Source organism: Bubalus kerabau, chromosome 4 (assembly GCF_029407905.1).
Source record: "Bubalus kerabau isolate K-KA32 ecotype Philippines breed swamp buffalo chromosome 4, PCC_UOA_SB_1v2, whole genome shotgun sequence".
NCBI classification, from domain to species: Eukaryota; Metazoa; Chordata; class Mammalia; order Artiodactyla; family Bovidae; genus Bubalus; species Bubalus kerabau.
In genome coordinates, this window is record NC_073627.1 from 30,918,245 (window position 1) to 30,940,809 (window position 22,565).

At 39.4% G+C, this 22,565-nt stretch overlaps 3 protein-coding genes across 27 annotated transcripts in view; 1 reads left to right on the forward strand and 2 right to left on the reverse strand.

Annotated features, from left to right (window-relative positions):
* The window catches only part of NCOR1 (nuclear receptor corepressor 1), a 115,630-nt gene that overhangs the window by 56,973 nt on the left and 36,092 nt on the right, over nt 1-22,565 (reverse strand). For 20 of the 25 annotated variants that reach the window (XM_055576405.1, XM_055576403.1, XM_055576400.1 and 17 more), the window contains 10 exons: nt 19,585-19,698; nt 13,972-14,028; nt 13,381-13,433; nt 13,021-13,047; nt 10,931-10,997; nt 8,464-8,636; nt 7,192-7,282; nt 5,119-5,297; nt 4,589-4,643; nt 3,813-3,914 (listed from right to left, as the gene is read on the reverse strand). In XM_055576405.1, coding sequence (XP_055432380.1) covers nt 3,813-3,914; nt 4,589-4,643; nt 5,119-5,297; nt 7,192-7,282; nt 8,464-8,636; nt 10,931-10,997; nt 13,021-13,047; nt 13,381-13,433; nt 13,972-14,028; nt 19,585-19,698 — 918 coding nt within the window. The remainder of the gene's footprint in view (nt 1-3,812; nt 3,915-4,588; nt 4,644-5,118; nt 5,298-7,191; nt 7,283-8,463; nt 8,637-10,930; nt 10,998-13,020; nt 13,048-13,380; nt 13,434-13,971; nt 14,029-19,584; nt 19,699-22,565) is intronic. The other 5 variants (XM_055576415.1, XM_055576419.1, XM_055576414.1 and 2 more) reach the window with 1 other exon arrangement.
* Nucleotides 1-22,565, forward strand: part of UBB (ubiquitin B) — a 172,830-nt gene that overhangs the window by 36,505 nt on the left and 113,760 nt on the right. The gene's annotated exons all lie outside the window — the stretch shown is intronic.
* LOC129649228 (NADH dehydrogenase [ubiquinone] 1 alpha subcomplex subunit 1-like) lies at nt 17,399-19,559 on the reverse strand. The gene has a single exon (XM_055576443.1). It carries the CDS (start codon nt 17,748-17,750, stop codon nt 17,538-17,540), a length of 213 nt encoding a protein of 70 aa, XP_055432418.1. The 5' UTR covers nt 17,751-19,559; the 3' UTR covers nt 17,399-17,537.

The window sequence follows — 22,565 nt, forward strand, 5'->3', positions numbered from 1 at the left end:
CTCCTCAAATTTTAATAATAAATATCTATGCAACAAATTAAACTTATTAATTAATCCTCCACAATGTAACTAGGGGTCATGTATTAAAAATCATCTGAAAGCTCTTTAATGTAGTCTGTATGTATTGCTTACAAGGGTACACACACACAAATGCTTCTTGTGTTTGGATCCAGAGAGGTGACAATGTTAGGATTCCACTCAGAAATCTGAGGTTGATACTCTAATTCCAACATCTAATCTGTCAGACATTTCAATTCTGCTGTGAAATTTGATAAACTATAATTTATCAAACCATTGCCCCTAGTATTAAATATTTAATATGTTGCCAATTTTTTCATCATTATGGATAATACTATAAGAAACCCCAAATGTTGTTTGTCTTTGGGGGAAACATTCATTTATCAGAATAGTAGACAGTCACGGTCATTATCAAGAATGAAGCAATTTAGAAAAATACTATGGATACAACAAAGTGAAAAGTAAACACTCAAATATATCTAAGCTGTAATTACAACTAAGTGACTGTAAATAAGCATATAACAAAAACTGGGAGAGATAAGATATGGACCCTTATCTCTGATGTATCAACTACTAGAATTGTGATTCTGAGAGAAAAGTAAAATTAAGTTTGTGTTGAGTCCTATTACGTTTGTTTATTGAAGAAATCCAACGGCCTAACCAAACAGGACCATCCCAGGCATAGTACCTCTTTCCAGTCTCTGCTCCTTCCCAAAGGGTCTGTGCTCAGGCTACCCTCAGCACACCCAACATTTTCATGCCTTTGCCCAGAACAAAGCAAAATTTTCCTTAATTTTTGATGGAATCTCAAAGTCTTTTACCAACTCCCCAAAACTACCATTAGCTTTTTCCTTAAGATAATTTCTCTTCGGTCTTCTCCAGAAAATGTCCTACACTATGCCTCCTTCCAACCCAGGTGGAAAGAAGAATCAGAACCCGTCTTGTTCCCGACTGCCCCTTCTAGAACACTGTTCAACCATGGTGTTTAAAATCTTTTTACAAATTTCAGAAAGTCTACCTATGACACCTTTTTTCATCATTTAGTGTTAAGGATCGACCCTCAAAGTCTCCCAGGAACACAGAGATGACTTCATCACATGGCTCATTCATTCAGTTCAGTCACTCAGTCGTGTCCAGCTCTTTGCGACCGACCCCATGAATCGCAGCACGCCAGGCGTCCCTCTCCATCACCAACTCCCAGAGTTCACTCAAACTCACGTCCATCGAGTCAGTGATGCCATCCAGCCATCTCATCCTCTGTCGTCCCCTTCTCCTCCTGCCCCCAATCCCTCCCAGCATCAGAGTCTTTTCCAATGAGTCAACTCTTTGCATGAGGTGGCCAAAGTACTGGAGTTTCAGCTTCAGCATCATTCCTTCCAAAGAAATCCAGGGCTGATCTCCTTCAGAATGGACTGGTTGGATCTCCTTGCTGTCCAAGGGACTCTCAAGAGTCTTCTCCAACACCACAGTTCAAAAGCATCAATTCTTCGGTGCTCAGCTTTCTTCACAGTCCAACTCTCACATCCATACATGACCACTGGAAAAACCATAGCCTTGACTAGACGAACCTTTGTTGGCAAAGTAATGTCTCTGCTTTTCAATATGCTATCTAGGTTGGTCATAACTTTCCTTCCAAGGAGTAAGCATCTTTTAATTTCATGGCTGCAGTCACCATCTGCAGTGATTTTGGAGCCCCAAAAAATAAAAGTCCGACACTGTTTCCCAATCTACTTCCCATGAACTGATGGGACCGGATGCCATGATCTTCGTTTTCTGAATGTTGAGCTTTAAGCCAACTTTTTCACTCTCCACTTTCACTTTCATCAAGAGGCTTATGAGTTCCTCTTCACTTTCTGCCATAAGGGTGGTATCATCTGCATATCTGAGGTTATTGATATTTCTCCCGGCAATCTTGATTCCAGCTTGTGCTTCTTCCAGCCCAGCGTTTCTCATGGGTCATTAGGTCTTGTCATTATTCTTCAGATTCAAGATGCTAGTAACTGCCTTTTCTATCAACATGATATCCTGTGTGTGAAATACTTTCAGGTCATACCCATCAAAACCTCCCACAGGGCATCACCACCACCATCTTCAATGGGCATGCGTCACCTCCAGGACTCTGCAATCTACTCATGTGCCCCGCCCTCCACATCCCACCTTTCCACTGTTGCCAATCCTGCTTTCTGTCCTCATGATGTTGATTCTAAGAAATTTCCACAATTCATCAAGAATGGAATCCACTCTGGGCCTCTGGCTAGACTGTTTCACTATCACAACTCCCTGCTGGCCTTATCTGACCTTCATAGCTTCACACCCTTCTAATTGCAAGTTTCATTTTCTTTTGAGTATGCATTATCACCTTAGAGAAAACTAAGAAATCGGGAAGATTTTCAAATGCATACTCTCCAATTGTGACTAGTTCTGCTTTACAACTGGGAATGTTTCATTCACCCCGACTCACGAGTATGCCACAATGGTCACAAGACCTGTTTCAAATGCTAGTAACCTCACCCTGTACCCCACAAAGGTAGCATTCATCTGTCATCTGAACCAACAAGATGGCACACCAATGACAAACTCAGCCATCTGCCTAGCAAATGGGCTGCATACCCCAGAAACGGTTTACAGCCCTGAAAAGTCATGGGGAAGTGTCAACTCAGCTGAAGACAAGGAAAGAGGTCCACTGTCCTCAGGTTTGAACAACACATGTTCCCCCAATACTCTTCTGCCCCTAATATCAACCAGGGTCTTCAGGTAAGCAAACACCCCCAACATGCCCTGCTACCTGAAACCAGCCCACAGCAGAACCTTACAAGCAAAGGGACATCTGTGCTCTGCACACACCACCCACCGATGCCCCTCACTTACTAGGATCTCAGTCCTGGCCCCTCACCCCACTGTGGCTTCCCCAACCTCCAGCAGCCTTTACACAGCTGACTCCTCAAATGTTCTATACTTTTCTTGACCAAAAAACACTGCTTCTGAAGTCTGTGAGACCACATCCTAAGAGGTGGCATTGCTCTGGAGGAAACAATGACACAGAACACACAAGACACTTCTGACCACACATCATGAGGGAACCTGTATCTGGAGATCAGCATGACCAGGGAAGGCAGGCGGGGGCTGTGGAGAACAAAGCACTTCAGAATGCTCATGACAGCGGTAGCCGTCGTGTTCACAGGTGCCACTGTCCTGAGTGGTCTCAGGGCATGTGGCACACAGAAGAGCAGGAGGGAGCTGTGGCGGCAGCTGACCAGCTATTCGAAGGAAAAGAGCTTCTAAAGTTCTGAACTGCCACTGTGAAAACACACACTGCACTGCATTAGACACAATCCTCTGACATCGAGTGCTCCAACCCCAGAATTGACGCTAACCTGAAACAATCAGGTTCCAAGTATTTTAGCAAACAACCCTTGACTCTATAGTCACCTTACTCTACCTGTCCCCTTCACAGACCAAAGGACTGGAAAGGGTGGTGTATTCATTAAGATATCACAGTGCTTGTGTTTAATTATATTACAATTGTTAACTCTGACATGCACAATTTCAGTATCATGAAAATATAAAACTTCTCATTAATTTTGGTATGCCAGAAACTTAAAATGCATTCAAAATAGAAAATACAGCACATTAAATATAGATTAACTTCAAAATAATCAAAGCATGTTCATAACATTCTAATTAATTTGATAGAAAGGTCAATTCCTAATTACAGAGAAAGCCCCTATTATAAAATTTTTCATCTTTATAGTCCACCAACCTTGAAATAGTTTCCATATAATAATGAAACATACCTGGTTTCTCCCTCTGCGTTTTCCATAGTTCCTTCTTACTAGGGCTTTATAATTCTCATTTTTCTTGGTTAAGTAGTAATATAAAACACAGTCGGGAACACTCTATAAAAAAAATTGAGGATCCAATGAGATTGAATTAAAAAAAAAAAAATCAAGTAACATCTTCAAGGAAAATCTCTAGTGTTCTCAAAATATAAACTGGAGAAAAACACAAATGGCTAGCTCTTTAAGGCATATCTAGGCTGTAAAATATACATAGATATAGTATCTACTGTTTTGATGGACAATTACAGCTGTCTTAACACAAATTATGTAAAAGATACCAGGAACTATCAGAAGCATTCAAGCACTTTCTTATTAACCAGTAACTAAATTCTCTTTCTTCCTCTATATAAGTAAATATTCAAAATGTCTCTTTAAATATTTTGTTCATAAACCCAACATCCAGTAATACACTGTCGAACAAATTCAGGGAAAATCAGGACTCTGAAATTTTAATTAGAAGTTTAATGATGTTCAGAAAAACACAGTAACCTGTGTGTTTTTAGGGAAACATAGTATATCAGGTCATTTTCATTAACCATGAACAGTAGCCTGTGTTGTACTTAGAATCATCATATGATTGTAAACACCACTATATTAATCACATAAGAATTTTTTCTGTGTCAAGCCCTTTGCAAAAACTATTTAGCTACTTCTGTGCTTTAGCACACAAAACCTTCGAAGCAGCAACCAACCCAAATCTATCAACAATCTCAGTGTAAACCATTTCCTACCTTCCTTTCCAAGTAAGATGCAATCAGTCCAAAGTTTTTTGGATGCTGGATAAACCTGAGTAAAAGAAAAACAACACACACACACACTTTAACAACTTAAAAAGAGGTGAGGGAAGCCCTTGGGAATACAAATATAATGTAGACTAATTCCTAGTGACTCCTAAAGGCCAATGTCCTCTTAAAGGGCATAGGTTCCTGAGCACAGTCCACCAGGAACTGACTGGATTGGGATACAGTATTGCACAGATATCTGTAACTTTCAAATGCACCCCCAGTGATTCTGACACCACTCAGGTTTGGGTACAACTCTTAAAATGCCTCCACAACTCTGTTCTAAGCTGGTACCTACATTTCCAGCTATAAATTTACAGGAAGGTTGCATCCTATCTGTCTTCTCTGCCTCCCACGTTATTCAAATGCCAAAATGGGGCCATGTTTTGGGGGAAACAGTTCAATTTACAAGTAAATGCCAATACTTTTCACTAACTCATATAAGCTTCTATTAGAGAATAATTTAAAATTTAAATTACTTGTCTTTAAAGATCTCCTTCTCATGGTCAGTCCAAACATTCATGAACTGCCTATCTTTATAAACCTTCATAGGGTCCTCCATGAGCCCATTCATGTTAATGAACTTGACCCGTCTCTGTTCAGCATCAAACATCATAGGTGGGATCACAGAGAGCTGTCGCATTTGTTTCTCATTATTCTGAAGGAAAACAAAGAAGAAATGTAATGTACATAGAATTAAACTTAAAGAGGGCCACAGACTATCTTAACAGACACTGAAACACCACATATGCACTTTAATGACAACGGCAGTGGTACCATAACATCTAACATATGGTCATTATATACGAATCTAATAAATACTCATTGTATGAATAACAGAGGCAGAGAGGCAGAAAGTACATGTACTTTTTAAAATCCACCACTACAATGTGAGAAGAGTTCTTTCCTTAAACGCAGCAGATACTTCAGCTAATGGATCTTAGACCTAAAGGACACACAATGATGTCAGATCACTGAATGACCTTATGAAGCACTTATTAACATTAATATTGCCTCATTTTAAAAAGTCTCAACATCATTTTATAGAATAATAAAATAGAAAAATACGCAGACAGGAACCAAAATCTTAAGGTCATTGTTTTTAGATTAACTAAACTTACTCAAGTATCAAACACTTCTTGCTAAACTTAGATAATCTTTCCACTGCAAATTTAAGACTATCATCTTTCGAATTTCAACTAAAACTTGGTTTCAGTCATATAATTTATCTTCCCAAAGCTTAAGCCAGTAAGTTTATAAGCACAAACTTCCATGAGAAAACCTGTACCAAAAACTGTAACTACTGACCCCAACACAAGGCTAGGTCTTCTTCTAAAATTCTTCTAGCAGTGGACATTGCCTTAGTCAATTCCTGACAGAGTTTCTCATTTTACAGGGACTCTCAAGTGGTAAAGAACCCGCCTGTCAATGCAGGAGACATAAGGGACACGGGTTTGATACCTGGGTCACGAAGATCCCCTGGAGGAGAAAATGGCAACCCACTCTAGTATTCTTGCTGGAGAATTCCATGGACAGAGGACCCTGGAGGGCTACAGTCCATTGGGTTGCAAAGAGTCAGAAACGACCGGAGCGACTTAGCACATTCTACCTCAGTCTGTCTAAACACCAAAATGTGGTTTGGGACAGACAAACTAGCTTGACATTCACCTTGACATTCACTAGCTTCATATTTAGCTAGTATTCACCTAATACTAGCTTGGGTTGCTTACAGATGCCCCCCCTTATGGAATCAGTTCAAACAGTAAGCAAAGAAATTAAATGCAGAGTTAGTCATCACTGCAGAGATCACAGCCACAAACCCTGAAATGTACAGGAATATAATAATTGTCTTTGATTATTACTTAAGAGGACCACCACTTCAGAATTGAAAGACGAGGTTTTCAAAAAGCCGTATTTTAAAACCAAAACTAGCAAAAGTTAATACATGGCTTTTGGACCAAACTTCAGAGAGTATGAACCCAGTTATGAAGACTCAGTGCTAGAAACTGAAATTTATTCTTATTCAGAACTGATTTATTAACATCATATCGATCTCTCCGAGGCTCAGCTGGCTAGAAATCACACTCTAGACATCACCCCCCACTCCACCCCCAATGAACCTCAGGTCCACAACCCAACACACAAACACCTGCTCCTTTGCTCTTTCAGGAAAACGGCAGCAGCAGCCCATCCTCTAACCTGCTCGTCTTTTCCCCCAACTCCTGTCCTATCCATTCTGCCTTCTACTCATCTGTCCTATAAGGCCCCTCTTAACACATTTCTACCACTGTCGCCCTGATTCAGGCCCTTATTTTTAATCATAACAGCGTCCCCACCTCTTTCCAGGCCTCCCTGCTGCCGAAGCCATCTTCATAAAACGCCAATAAGATCTCAGGGCAGCCTTGTTTAAAACCTTCTATGGTAGGCCATGTACTTTGGAAAAACCCAAACGCCGTAAGCATTCTCTCATATATATACAAATAAACCCTTAGTTCATGGGGTATGAAGCTAAAATGCCTAATCAATTAACATGAATTAATTAAGTGTCTTACCTCCTGTTCAGAGAGCCCATCAATAATTTCAGAAATCTCATGTTCACTCCTAGCAATGGTGGCTGAAAGACCAGCTCCCCTCTGCCCAACTCTAAATATGAAGGAGACATTACATATATATTTAAAGGCCTTTTATAAAGAAGTATAAATTAGATTACTTTTACATCAATTTGCTTTCTGAGTGGGACTAGAAGTCAGGGGAAAAAAACCTAAAATGCTATTGAGTAACTACTTTTAAGCAATATGTTTAAGTCATTTATCTATAAAATTAGTAACAATTTAAATGCTAAGATTTCTTTTTAAAGGTTACAAGTCTAAATTCAAATGGCAGAACTATTCGCAGGAAACATCTGGAAAACTAGTCATTGGTGTCATTTTCATTTCAAATAGCAGTCTTTTGTCTGCCTTCCACAGCACAGGATAGCAGACTTAGAAAAATTTATAAAACATTTTTACAGGGAGGGGAACAAAAATCCAATCATCACTCCTCACAACAACTTAACTGTGGTTACCAGGGCTTTCATGACTCACTTACATGAGACGGCAGAAAAGGCAACTAAAGATTCTACCTTTGCAAAAGCACTTGTCCTCTAAAGTAAAAACAAATCAGAAACTACATACCAATACAGAGAATTTCTTAATTAGCAAACAATTTAATAAGACTTTTGATTATGCTGAAGGGTAGCGAAGGACCATGAAACATTGTCTTATTCTTACTGTCATTTCAAAAGGAATGAGCATTTTCAAGAACTGAAGAGTTAATTTCAACATATTCACTTAAATTTAGATTCAACAGCATGATTAAAGTTATTAGATTCACCAAGACATAAACATTGCTAATTGATAACCAAGTTTTATATTCAAAATAAAAGTTCTTAGACTCATAAACGTAGAGAAGAGATTTGTGATTGCCAAGGGGTGGGGGAGGGATAGATTGGGAGTTTGGGATTAGCAGATGGAAACTATTATATATAGGATGGATAAGCAACAAGGTCCCATTGTATAGCATAAGGAACTATATTCAATATCCTGGGATAAATCATAATGGAAAAGAATATTTAAAAAGGAAGGTATGTATGTGTAAAATTCAGTTACTCTGCTATACAGCAGAGACTGGTACAACACTGTAAATCAACTATATTTGATTTATTTTAAAAAAAGGAAAAACATAACAAAGTTCTTTATGAACCTTCTTAATGGTTAGATTCAGGTGACAATAAATATTGTGAAAGATTAAAAATATGATTCACAGAAAAACATCAAACCACTTACCGCTGAAACCGTTCTTGCTGTTCTCTCTGTTTTCGAATCTCTGGAAATTGCTTTTCATAGTACTCTCTTGTTTTGCTTTCTTTAGCTTTCCTCCGAGGGTTATTTTCTATTCTGTCCACTTTTTTCTCCCATGCCTCCATGAGCTGATCATAACGTTGGCAGATTTTTTGTTCCTATTAAATACCCGTAGCAAATTAATAATTAAACTAAACTCTGTGATTCTGACAAACCTAATACTTAAAAGCACAGGTTACTTCTTAAGGCTAAGTCAGAAGGACATTTGGCCTATGACTCAACTGTGAATGAAAAGGTGTCCTTGATCTGAAAGAAGAGAAAGACAGGGAGCTGTTTTCTATGAAAGATCCACACACACAGCCTATCATGGCTGGATTTCTTAGTCAACATTAAGACTACACAAATCAACAAACTACATGCTGAGCCACTCTGATAACAATTAAGTCTTCATTGTCAGGAAAATGAGAAATAGAATATGTAAATAGTTTGTAATCCCAAAGGCAAGCAGATTAACATTTTGTTGTCACCTTTCCATCAGTCAAAGAAAACACTCAAACTTAGACCACCCTCCTACTGTTGGAAGTTCTGGTTAGTTGCAATTTTTTCTTACTATAAATAATGCCATATAATGAACATTTTTACAGTCTGGAAAAGGCAGAAATTGGTTGTACTCTATGACAAAAAGAAATCCAGTAAACTACATGAAATCGAGAATGAATGCTTTTAGAGAAATGAATAATGTGTGACTTCATTCTTTAAACAGAGAAGAAAGAACCCTGTACTGTGGGCACAGGACCGTCGGTGCAAAACAACAGAAAGTGTGAAAGGGCTCATGATGGCCCAGGAAGGGAAGAGAGGGAAAGCGCTGTCCCCCATACTCCCTCTGTCTCCTTGACACCCGTCCACCTCCTGGGCCTGAATCTACCTTCATTCGGCTCTACCGCCAAAGTCACCCCCTTGCCTCCTTCCTACACAACTCCCACGCACCCTGAGGTGTAACTAGATGCACATTCTCTTCCTCAGCTTAAACATTTCACAGATGACCTCGGCATCTGACCTCAAGTCCCCTCCTGACCCTCAGGCCAGGCCGTGCACAACCTGGCCTGGCTCCCCTGCCCTGTCATGTTCCCTCTGCTTCCCAGACCTTCCCAAGCTTGTACAAGTTGGCAGATGGCTGGTTTTCCTGTGAAACACCCCTCAGGACCACTATGTGCCAGCTGTCCCCTACGTGCTCTCAGTCATCTGGACGTCCTGAACCACAAGACGACCACAATACACTAATCGCCCGTGCCCTCATCTGCCCTGTCCCTCCTTAGACTCCAGAGGGCTAAAGCCACGTGGCTATCTACTCCCTTTGTAGAATAATACATGGGTTCATTTTCAATTATTACATTCAATTATAAAGCAAATATTACTTTTAAGTTATTACACAGTTACTGATTCTCCTTACGAATCCTGGTGAGATAAAACACCTTGGTTCACTCTTGGAAAAGGGGAAACTGCCAACAAGTATTTACTAAGCAAGTCAGTGAACATACAAAGTTCATCACTAAATACTCGGTGAGGTATAAGAACAAAGTCTGGACCTCTATGTTTGTCTCTTTGGATAGCAAATTTAGCAATTACCACAATTAAAACAAAATTACTGGATAGAAAAAAAACACTTTAGCTAATTTATTTATATGTGTATGCTCTTGGCCCAAAAAAAAAAAATTCAAGACTGATAATTGAAGAAAGTATCTAAAGGCCCAGACTGCCAAATTAGAACATTAGGAGTTATATACCAAATAAAAGCTGGTGATTCTTACAATTCATTAAACTAACAGGTCCTTAAATACAAGGTACAAGTTCATTTCTGATGTGAATCAAAATATATCATTTATTCAATAAGAAACCATTCAAATGAATTAACAGTCTATAATTATTACGAACACACTATAAAAGAACAGTGGCATCATATTTTCTGTAACTTAATTTCCATGAAGATTATAACCACAAAATTTTTAGACTGCAAGTCATAATAAATACAAAGAATACCGTGAATTTGAAAAAGCTGAACTTTAGCTGACCCAGATTCTAATAAGAAAGAACAGTGATGCCTCATTGGCATGACCATAACTTACCCAATTTGTCTGAGGTTAGAGACTAAATAAGATCATCCTACTTCTCTTTCATATTTTTTTAAACTACTCACCATTTTCTTTATTTTGGCTAGATGAAAATGTTATACACAGATGACCAAGAGAATTTGATAATGATATTAAATGTGATTTATGATATCAAAATGTTACTAGACTCAGATTGATGTCTAAGTCACATTTATAGTTACAAATCAGCACCTGCTCTCAAGTGTGGTCAAGAACCGTTCTCACTAACAATGAGAAAGCGAATGCCTGAAGAAGCACGGACGGGAAAGCTGAACAAATTTCAGTGAACAAGGATAGGACCTCACCCTTTGTTTTCTTGCATGATTTCTTCTTTTAAAAAATAAAATGAGTTTTTTCCTCATCACCTGGTTTCTAGAAGAGAAAAATACGGTTGTATGACATTAAGAAAAAGTACAATTCAATAGTGCATTCACTTTGTTTTCAGAGACACTGAAAAACAAGCAAAGATCACTTAAGAATACACAATATAATCAAAGTTAATCCTAATTTTTTCACCCTGCAAAACAAGACTCCTCCAATAATTAGGACTAAATTTCCTCCCATTCTATAGTAAGGCTTTAACACAGAGAGTTCAACTATTACATTCCTAAGGCAAATATTATTTTCAAGTTATAACAGTTACTGATTTTTCTTAAGAATCCTAGTGAGGTTAAGCACCCTGGTTCACTCTTGGGAGGAGGGAGGTGGAGAGGAGGCCAAGCTTTCGCAGTTACCTCCTAACACAGGTCCACGCTGCCCTGCCTCCTCAGAGTGTACCAACACAGAGAGCTGACTCTGCCGTAAACAGAGGCTTTCTTCAGGCACAGAAACAACACAGTCCACTCTAAGAAGTCATGGGGAGGGCAACGTGATAGGACAGCAAGTCCTCCCTTATAACTTAACAGTTTCACTTTTCAAATATGAAGCACTGTAACCTTCAAAAACAATGGCATGCAGGTTCAAATATAAATATTTATACCCCACCTACTTCCAGAAAGGATTTCAAGCTGATTATTCAAATATAAATACAAAGCCAAGGCAAGTAGAAGTAATTTTTTTGGTTATCTGCCACTCCGGACTAACACTGACACTGGCTCCACTTAAATAAGCATGAACAGTCAGGAGCTGGCTATATGGAAAAGGAGCCAAGAGATTAAAGAGAATCACTGAAAGGAACATTTGCTATTTCATACAAAGCAAATGATGATAATGACAGAACAGCTACTGAACGATCCATACGGACACACGTAGCTGAGTAGACGGTACTTCACAAGATGGTGTGCAGTGGAAGCATTTCCATGTATGCAGTTTGCTCTCGCTGTGATTATGTGCTGCTCAACAGCAAAGGACAATCAATAAATATAATTTACAATGGTTCCTAAGAATTTACATGAAGAACTCCTTCTCAGGATAGTGTGCTAAGCACTATAGCAGGAAGATAGCTAATATGAAATAAATCAGACAGGGCTGCTCTGCAGCAGCTATCAGGGAAAAGACAGAACACAAACATAATGGAAGCTTTGTGGAAAAAAAAAATTATTAAGAGTAGCCAACTAGATTTTTATCCGCTATTCTCCTTTTTAAAAATGTTAGAACAGCTAAACAGTTCCAAAACAAGGTATATTTTATATGTTTTGCCTAACCTAGTTCTAAGGGTTGTCAAGACCACAGTAGCATCTCACAGAAAAATTCTAGGTATATGACTTTTATTATAAACCACTTACTTAACAAAAGTTAAAATCATTCAAATTTCAGTTTCTGTCATGCATACTACCATGCAAATTATATTTGCCACCAGTTCTGCAAAGTAGCTAACTATTGCATATACTCTTAGTAAGAAAAAAAATTTTTTAATTATATATATATAAATATCAATGTGCTCATTAGTAACTGTACTAATAAATAAGTATAATGTTCTGGTTATAGTTAATAAAACATAATAAAGAAGAAATATCACATTTTTGTTACAAACTAAGAATAATTCATCTAAAATTCTCTTAAAATATGATAATTAAAAAAAAAAAGATACCTATCTAGCTTCCTCTCTTACTTCAATCAGATCAAGAAATTAGGTTTTCTTTTCACTTATTTTCTTATTCCAAAATGTGCATCCAGAAAGGCCTGGTGTCTGGGAGGAGCAAGGCTAAGCCAGCTACATTGTGGAGCAGTCTCCGCACCCACGTGAGGGCTGAGCGCTTCCGAGGCACCAGGGCATGAAACGGCAGAAGGGTCTACAAATACCGTCATTAGCAAGAGTCATGGAAGGGATTTCCCTAGAATAGGATTTGAATAATGATAAAATGATCCGTGGCACTTCTACTTTGCAATGGCAGATGTGGCTTGGTGGGGGACGGTGTCATCACTAGTCTTAAATGAAAAAGCTTCATTATCTTACTTCATCATGCGCCTTGCAGGTACTCCACTGAAAAAAAGACAAAACAGGAGGCAAAAAATTCAAGCCTCAAGGTAAGCCATTTCAATGTTAAGTATCCACCTTTTTTACTAGCAGATCATAAAACCAGCTAGTTTTATGCAATCATTTATTTTATTTTTTGGCCTCGGAAACTCAAAGCTGTTACCCCAACCCCCAAAAAGCCAGAGGAAGATAACATATAGTAAAACGACAGCAAATTACACAAATCTAAAACACACCTACACTACATTATAGTACTATGTCAGCAGATAACGTAAAAATGGTCTCTTTATAGAATATACGGTCTTTAACTGAAGAACTCCAAAGATGATCAATACTTACGTCTTGATGTTCTCATGGTACACCTTGGTGTCTGATGGCTGGTTATAGAGTGGCTATAAAATAAACCAAACATTTATAAACAAAATGTTGTACACTTGCCTACTAAGAGACAAAGACACACTCCCTACACATCAATGGGAGCTCAGGTAAAGTACTGCTAATGGGTCTACACACAAACACTCAGCCACAACCTCCAGACTTAGCTGGCCTCTCTGAATAACTCTGTCCACCCCATCTGCTAACAATGAAATCCACTGTACCCTTCACTCATAGATTTTTTTTTTTTAACTTTGAAAGACAAAGGAGGATTAAATGCCATTATTACCCTACCAAGATGATTCAAAGAGTTTTCCATTTCTGCTATTACTTCTTCCTCCTTCTACCTCAGTGATTTAACAGCTCCTCGGGCAAAAACATGATCAGGAAAATGCCTCTGCAAAGGTCCCAAGTTTGTGCACATTATTTCAAGCTTATCACCCTTACTGTCCGGCCACAGTACTCTCATCCTGAATCAAGCGACCACACTCCACCTTATCCCAAGAAAAACTGCTTCAAAAAGAGCATTAGACACGAAAAAAATTTTTTACTCACCAGTTCAACTTTTGGGCCAAGACCTTCAAATATTTTATGAGCTTCTTCCGCTTTTTTCTACAGATAAAAATATTATTATATAAGTAAAAATTACTTTACCTAAATGCAAAATTACTTCTAATTCAATAATATTTACCTAAAGACCAATATATAGTCAAACTTATCCTTACTTCCAAATATTCTTCTTTCATATGATAGGCTAAAATACTAATTTTGTTTTCATAACTCCTTCACCAAATCAGTCAAATCTAAACATGTGTTTTGAAAGCAAAACCCAAAGAATTGCTAAGTTCTTAAAAGCAAATAGATATTACTAATAAGATTCCAAGGAGAGGAAGCAGAGATTCACTATTAGAAATGAATCCCTCAAACATGTTTAAAACTTCAACTCTTAATATCTTTAAAGATGATTTAAAAACACAAAATAACATAAAGTTGCCAATCTTTACCATGGTAGGCCAAACTAGTATCTTTGAAGAAAAGCTTATAATGAATATACTCTCTAGTTTTAAGAAAACCTTGGTAATAACAGAGAAAAACTAGTTTGAATTACTCGAAGTATTCATTAGTGAATAAATGTTGAATTATATACTTTTACATGCCTTTTGGGGCTTCCCTCATAGCTCAGTTGGTAAAGAATCTCTCTGTCTTGCAGGAGACCCCAGTTAGATTTCTGGGTCAGGAAGATCCCCTGGAGAAGGAAATGGCAACCCATTCCAGTGTGCTTACCTGGAGAATCCCATGGACAGAGGAGCCTTGCAGGCTACAGTCCATGAGGTCTCAAGAGTCAGACACAACTTAGTGACTAAACCAACACCACCACATGTCTTTTTCAAAAGTTAAATCATCTAGACCAAAGTGCTATCTAGCAGAAATCTACCTTTAATAGACAAATGAAATACAACAAAATTCGACACTCAAGCTGTTTAAGCTGGAATTCTATATCCGGTAACAGTGTCAAGGTTCTCAGCTCTCTCTGCCCAGCAGAGTGCTCAGTGGTCACAAGGGTTCCCTGTCCACTACAGACTCCCACTGTCCACACACTGCAGTTAGGAACTCTCCAGGACTTCTGATGTGAGACATCGTGGGAATGAAATCAAGCAGGATCCCCAAGTGTAAAGAAAGATTTTCCCTTAAACATTCTCCTTTTCCTTTATCAGTCAATCGGTCAAAGATTTACTTAGCATATATTATGTGAAAAGAAGTATGTTTAACCAGTGTAGAAAGCTCAAACTAGTGTAATGTACTTTCTGAACTCCAAGAAACTCAAAATGTTATTGAGATGAAAAATAAACCTATCAAAAATGTCAAATACAAAACTGTAACAACCCATACAATGTGCAGCGTGAACTCTATTTCTATTGACAATTTTAAGGCAGACTTGTTGCCCTTGGTACCATTAACATTTTGGGCCAGATGTCTCTTTCTTATGGGGACTGCCCAGTGCATTATAAGCTACTCAGCAGTACCCCAGTCTCAATCCATTAGATGCCACCAGCACTCCACCCCCCTACAAGTTATAACAATCAAAAAAGCCTACAGTTGAGAACAACTGTTCTCAAAAAGCCAAACGTACATACCAGAAAATTCAAATTTACTAACTATAAGACATGATTAAATAACACACAAATAACATAATCACAGGTCATAAATATGGAAATATCTAGCACCTTCAATGATAATCTCTCTAGATAATCTACCCTTGCCCGTTTTTCAATTTGCCTTCTAGAGGCACTCTACCACTATACAGTCTACAGCCTGTTCTTCAACCAAGAACAAGCTGGCCAAGTGGAACTGTAAACAAATAATACTGGTAAACAAGGGGGAAATTATGTTATGGCAAATATTTACTGGTATCCTATTAATTAAAAGCACTTACCTCTTCAGGATTAATTTTAGAGCTGATATTTAGAAGGTGTTTGCATATTCCAAGATTTAAGTTTTGCAAAATTTTATTAAATATTTGACTTAATGTTGGCTAAACTGCTAAGAACAGATTAACCTATCAATTGTTTGGCAGAAATATTTTAATTTAAAACCTTCACATTTACATAATATAACTTTGTTCTAAATCTACAGATAGAAGTAATTAATGCCTCAAACATACACTGAATATGTTCCATGTGCCAAGCACCTGCTAGACCCTAAGGAAACAATGAATAAGACTGACTTTCTGGTGTGGAGGATAAAGAGTCCTGGAAGGCTTCACAGAGAAAATGATCCTTGCTTTGGGTCCTGAAGTGATTGCACTCGACAGACAAGACAAGCAAGACACAGGGACGCCTGGCACTGGGGCAACATCACAGGGTAAAAAGCACTGTCATCAAGGGGACACTCACACCTGTTCTAGTAGTGCTAAGAAAGGAGTCCAGGCCCGCAGGCTGGCCAGGCAGGCATGTGAGCCCTGCTGAAAAGGCTGGGCTACTTGGGAGAAAGGGGGGAATCAGCAAAAAGTTCTATTTGGAAATCACACTGGAGGTCTCAAATATGAAGGACGGATTAGAAAGAAAAGACTGAAGGAAGGAAACTCAGCACCTATGTGAGGTGATGGGTTAAAATAAGCTAGTGCCAAAGGAGGAAGAGAGAAGCAACTGACCAGACCAACACTCAGGAGGCAGGACTGAGGCTCCTCATTGATTAACCAAATCTGCAGAGTAGCAGAAAGAGAGGAATAGTTTCCAGGACAATGGCCTCAGTGACCAGGGGTTATTGGCACTGAGTACGTTCTCTACTGTCAATCTCTTTCTTCTAGTGAAACTAGTGCCACAGTAACTTGCAAATCATTCAACCAAAGCATTTCTGAAAACTAGACTCCACACCCCTCTTTCAATATGTATTATAACACTGAAATTAGAGCACTGACAAATATTTTTGGGATCTACAACTGGGAAGGGTGACAGCAAATTAAACTATTAAAAATAGCTGAGAAGAGTCTATTTAGAGACTAAATGAATCTTGGCCTCAAGTTTAACTATGATGCAGAGCACTTTTTCTCTCAGTAAGACAGTTTTAAAGCTAACCATCAGCGTGAGCAGTTTTCTGCTTCCCACTAACGTCCTAAATAAAAGAAAGAAGTCGCCTCTCAGATCATGGCCCCAGTCTCTCAAGACATGTTAGGCTGCAACCAGCATGTGCTGCTGACAAACAAGAAGGGGACGACCCCTGTCACCAACCACTGCTCTCTGCCTTCTGTGTCAAAATGAGTAAGGTCATTCAGGAAAAGCAGCACAGATAGGGCGAAGGTCTGACAAAAGGCAGCTGGTGAGGAGAAAGGTTCGGGTCAGGGTCAGGAGTGAGGAAGGCTGCGTGCTCCACTTCCGCCCCCGATGACCTCCACCCTGCCCCCTGGAGACCCTCGCTACCATCTAGGACCGACTGCACAAGCACTACCACAGCAGACAACTAGCAACAGCAGATACAAAAAGAATTTGTTTTTCTGATTTTATTTTTTATTTTTATTACACACTACAAAATACAATGCATGCTACACAATATACTGCATAATCTACTAGCAGGGATAGAAGAGCATGACTGAGTTGTTCTTCATCAACCAGGAAAACGTTTCCTTAATCAATGTTCTCCAAACCCACTGACACATAGTAACGGTTTACTCCAGAGATGCGCCTATATCTTTCCATCAAATACCACTGATATGAATAATGGGCAACCCTTTTTTCCTTGCCCCCGTTACTGAACCTGTGGATGCGTGCGGTGGCCATTTCCGGGATGAACAAGCACATGCCCATGATGGCGATCCCGGGGAGAACCTCGAACCACATCGCGACGCCCTTCCGGAGGCCAAACACTCCCTTCCAGGTCCCTTAAAGGTGACCTGGCTTCGATCTCTTCCGGGTAAGCTCTGCCAAGAATTTGTTTTAAAAGATGATTTCTGTGGTTACTGAGTTAAAAACAATCTTCACTCTAAGTCTAATATTAACACAGATTTCAAGCTAGGTTCTTCTACACAGAATGTGTAACAAGCTGAGTGTATAAATGCTGAAGTGGCAAGAAGAGGTCCAAAAGGAACTTTCCGGCTCTGCTGATGGGCATCGAGGAACACGTACTACACTAACTAACGAAAAAGAGCACACATATATAAATTAAACACAAACCGAATTCTCTGTCACATCCTAGTCAGGCAACCGCAGAACGCACTAACACTGGAACTGTTTATTAAGCCTGTAAGAGAAGGCTAATTAAGCAATTCAATCAATTAATAAATATCACTGGATTCAACATACTTGAAAAGTAACTCATACTAAGAATTCAGTGTTTTATAAAATCCTTTTCCATCATCACCAGCTCTGATCCTTATTTACTTTACCCTTGAGTCACAAATTGACCTGAAGCCAATCAGCCCACAGAAGTGCTTTATTGTTCTAGTGTATTTTATAAAGCAGGAGACTTTCTATAAAAGTCTACCCTCCAGGCATGCCCTGAGGGATCCTCATCACTTATTCCACCCCCTGCCTTTCACCCTCACTGGACTCAGCTTCACGGAGGCTGTTCTATCCAATAAATTTGACTGATTTTGAACCCAGTCAAGAAACTGGTAATTAACCCACATTTCTGCCTCCTGGTGACAATTACCATCATCTTGAGTATTGGGTGTCTGATGACTCAGTTATCCATCTATACACACACATCCATGCACCTGACTCCAAGATCACTCGTGTAAACGCTTACTTAATGACTAGCTCACAGCTGCTTTTCCAAAGCCATTTCCTTTAGGATCTGGGATAATATAGCTGTAGGCTGCCTGTGTAAGATGCACTGATTCTGGTGACTCCACTCACAACAGGGCAAACAACTGAAACAACCACCCCCAAATGCTGCTGACAGTAGCCTTTAGCTGACAAGCCAGTTCTCTAACACGGTACATAAAGCACGAATTCTTCCTTCAACGGGGGCTTCTGGAAGACCCATGATAAGCAGCTCTGTCACAAGGTTCTCTTCACATTAGGGGGAAGTTGGTTTTCCTTTAACTGCTAGTTCCTGGGCTGGATTCTGGTCAAAAACCAACTTCAACATCACAAAATTATTCATAGAATTGAGGTCCAGCTTTCCTAAATTCATGGACACTTTTTAATTATAAGCATGAAGAAATTGTTTTAATAGACCTAAAAAGGCAAAATCTACCTAAAGGTCAGTGGCCTCACACTTTATAACTAAAATTCAAACTATACCCCAACTCTCAGTTCTGAAGCAGATAATGCAAGTCATTCCCACATCCAATGACACATTCTCTACTACAACAGTGTACTTGGCATCAAATGTCCCTTATAAAGTGAAAAACCACAGAATGGCTGCATTGTGTGCTACACACTTACTTAACACTATACAACAGGAGATTTGGCTGATAACATTATACTGTTAAAAATAAGTATTTATACCATATAATATGAATATGAAATATTAATTTAAGACACAACTATCAACTTTTCTTCAGTATGTAAAGAAAAGCACCAAGCTTCAAAATTTAAGAACATTAAAAAATTATAGCAGAAAGCAGGTTTTAATACAGTTAACATTACCACAGAACAGAGACAACTGGAGAAGGTACAGCCCAGTGGTCTTCAAGCCCTGAGCTGCCACGGAATGGCGTGAACTTACCCGGTTTTCATCATAAATAATCTGGACAACACTGCGGTGCTTCTGCTCCACAGGAGGGGGGGACACAGGCTTCTCGGGCTCTGGAGGCTTCGCGGCCTCCTCTTCAAGCTGTTGCTAAGAGACCCAGAAAGGGAGAGTCAGGCATCTGCTGCACGTCAGCCCCACCAGTAATTATTCACCAGAGACAACACATGCTTCTGAGCAACGCTTCGCTGATTCTACAGGGTAATCACTTAACCGACAAGGGTCTAAGGACCCAAAGGCCCTAATGAACCCAACCAGATTTATTTTGACTAATAACTAAACAGCATAAGTCATCTTTTGATAGATAAACCCTTTCGTATTCTGATGAATTTAAAGCAAAATAATAAGGGAATCTAATAGCAAAGATAGATAAGAGATAAGGCCTTCTTCAATGAACAGTGCAAAGAAATAGAGACGAACAATAGAATGGGAAAGACTAGAGATCTCTTCAAGAAAATTGGGAATATCAAGGGAACATTTCATGCCAGGATGGGCATGATAAAAGACAGAAACAGTAAGGACTAACAGAGGCAAAAGAGATTAAAAAGAAGCAGCAAGAGTACACAAAACTATGCAAAATAGGTCTTAATGACCAGGATAACCACGATGGTGTGGTTACTCACCTAGAGCCAGACAACCTGGAGTGTAAAGTGAGCCTTAGGAAGCACTACAACAAACAAAGCTAGTGGAGGTGATGGAATTCCAGCTGAGCTATTTAAAATCCTGAAGCATGATGCTGTTAAAGTGCTGCATTCAATATGCCAGCAAATTTGGAAAACTCAGCAGTGGCCACAGGACTGGAAAAGGTCAGTTTTCATTTCAATCCCAAAGAAGCGCAATGCCAAAGAATGTTCAAACTACTGGACAACTGTGCTCATTTCACATGGTAGCTAGGCTTCAGCAGGATATGAAACGAGAACTTCCAGATGTACAAGCTTGGTTTAGAAAAGGCAGAGGAACCAGAGATCAAATTGCCAATATTCCCTGGATCACAGATAAAGCTAAGGAATTCCAGAAAAACATCTACTTTTGTTTCATTCACTAAGCTAAAGCCTTTGACTGTGTGGATCACAACAAACTGGTAAATTCTTTTAAGAGATGGGAATACCAGACCACCTTACCTGCCTCCTGAGAAACCTATATGTGGGTCAAGAAGCAACAGTTAGAACCTTACATGGAACAAGTGACTGATTCAATATTAGGAAAGGAGTACGACAAGGTTATATACTGTCACCTTGTTTATTTAGCTTATATACAAAGTATATCATGTGAAATGTTGGGCTGGATGAATCACAAGCTGGAATCAAGATTGTTAGAAGAAATATCAATAACCTCACATATGCAGATAATACCATTCTAATGGCAGAAAGTGAAGAGGAACTAAAGAGCCTCTTGATGAAAGTAAAAGAGGAGAGTAAAAAAGTTGGCTTAAAACTCAACATTCAAAAAACTAAGATCATGGCATCTGGTCCCATCACTTCTTGGCAAATAGATGGGGAAATAGTAGAAGCAGTGATAGATTTTGTTTTCCTGGGCTCCAAAATTACTGTGGACAGTGACTGCCACCATGAAATTAAAAGACACTTGCTCCCTGGAAGGAGAGCTATGACAGAACCTAGACAGCATATTTAAAAAGCAGAGACATCACTTTGCTAACAAAGGTCTGTATAGTCAGAGCTATGGTTTTTCCAGTAGTCATTATGGATGTGAGAGATGGACCATAAAGAAGTCTTGAGTGTCGAACTGATGCTTTTAAACTGTGATGCTGGAGAAGACTCATAAGTCCCTTGGACGGCAAGGAGATCAAACCAGTCAAATCCAAAGGAAATCAACCCTGAATATTCATTGGAAGGCCTATTGCTGAAGGTGAAGGTCCAATACCTTGGCTACCTGATGCGAAAAGCCGACTCACTGGAAAAGACTCTATGCTGGAAAAAACAAGGCAGGAGGAGAAGGGAGCGGGCAGAGGATGAGAGGGTTAGATAGCATCACTGACTCAATGGACATGAATTTGGGCAAACTCCTGGAGATAGTGAAGGACAAGGAAGCCTGGCGTGCTGCAGTCCATGGAGTTGCAAAGAGTCAGACAAAACTTGGCACCTGAACCACAACTTAAGTACGAGAATCTAAATGTATGAAGGTATTGCATCTGCCTCTATCACAAGGACCCTCTGTGTCCCTGGAATAATGTTGTTCTGCCTTATAGACACACAGTACCTGCTAATGTCTGGCAGAGAGAGCATGGTAGAACACTGAAGGGTTAACCCTTAACTCAGCACAGCACCACCCTCTACCCCACTCCCCCATCAGACTTTATATTCTACAGTGAGGAGGCGGCAAAGTCAAAAGCACATGAATTGCTAGTGTGTGCAGCCACAACACAGGAGGCTGTGTGAACTACTCTGCCCAGGTTTGGCCCTAGGGTCACCCTTTACAAGTAGTTTGATCCAACGACCCTTTCTAGTTCTTACCTCAATCTGGAGCAAGTGTACAAACCCCTCATGTGTGAGGTGGGGATATTCATCCTACCTAACACACAGCTTTCTGAGTGGATTAAAGGACTCAGTATATGTCAAGCACAACTATAAATGGTCAGTGAGTATCACCTACTGAAGTAAGTAGGGACTGAACTTGGTTCACTGCTTTTTGTCTTCCATCACCCCAACTGATACCTAGTAAATGCTCAACAAACAGCTACATGGATATAATATAAAAGGCATTAAGGTAAAGGTGGTAAGTCTACTAAAAGCCCAGTGGAAAAAGATTACCTACATTTCCAAGTAAGACTGAGAGTCAGGTTCCTGATCATGTAAGTCAGACCACACCCAATGAAAGGATAAAAATCCTTCAAGAGGGAAGCTTTGAGTTCCACTTCCACTTTGGAACAGAAAGGACTCATGCAACCTCAAACGATCATTCTCATGTTAATGAGGTCTCCAACCATGCCCTTTTATTCC

Coding starts and splice junctions, on each gene's coding strand:
- LOC129649228 (XM_055576443.1), bottom strand. CDS start 17,750: ATGTGGTTCGAGGTTCTCCCCGGGATCGCCATCATGGGCATGTGCTTG.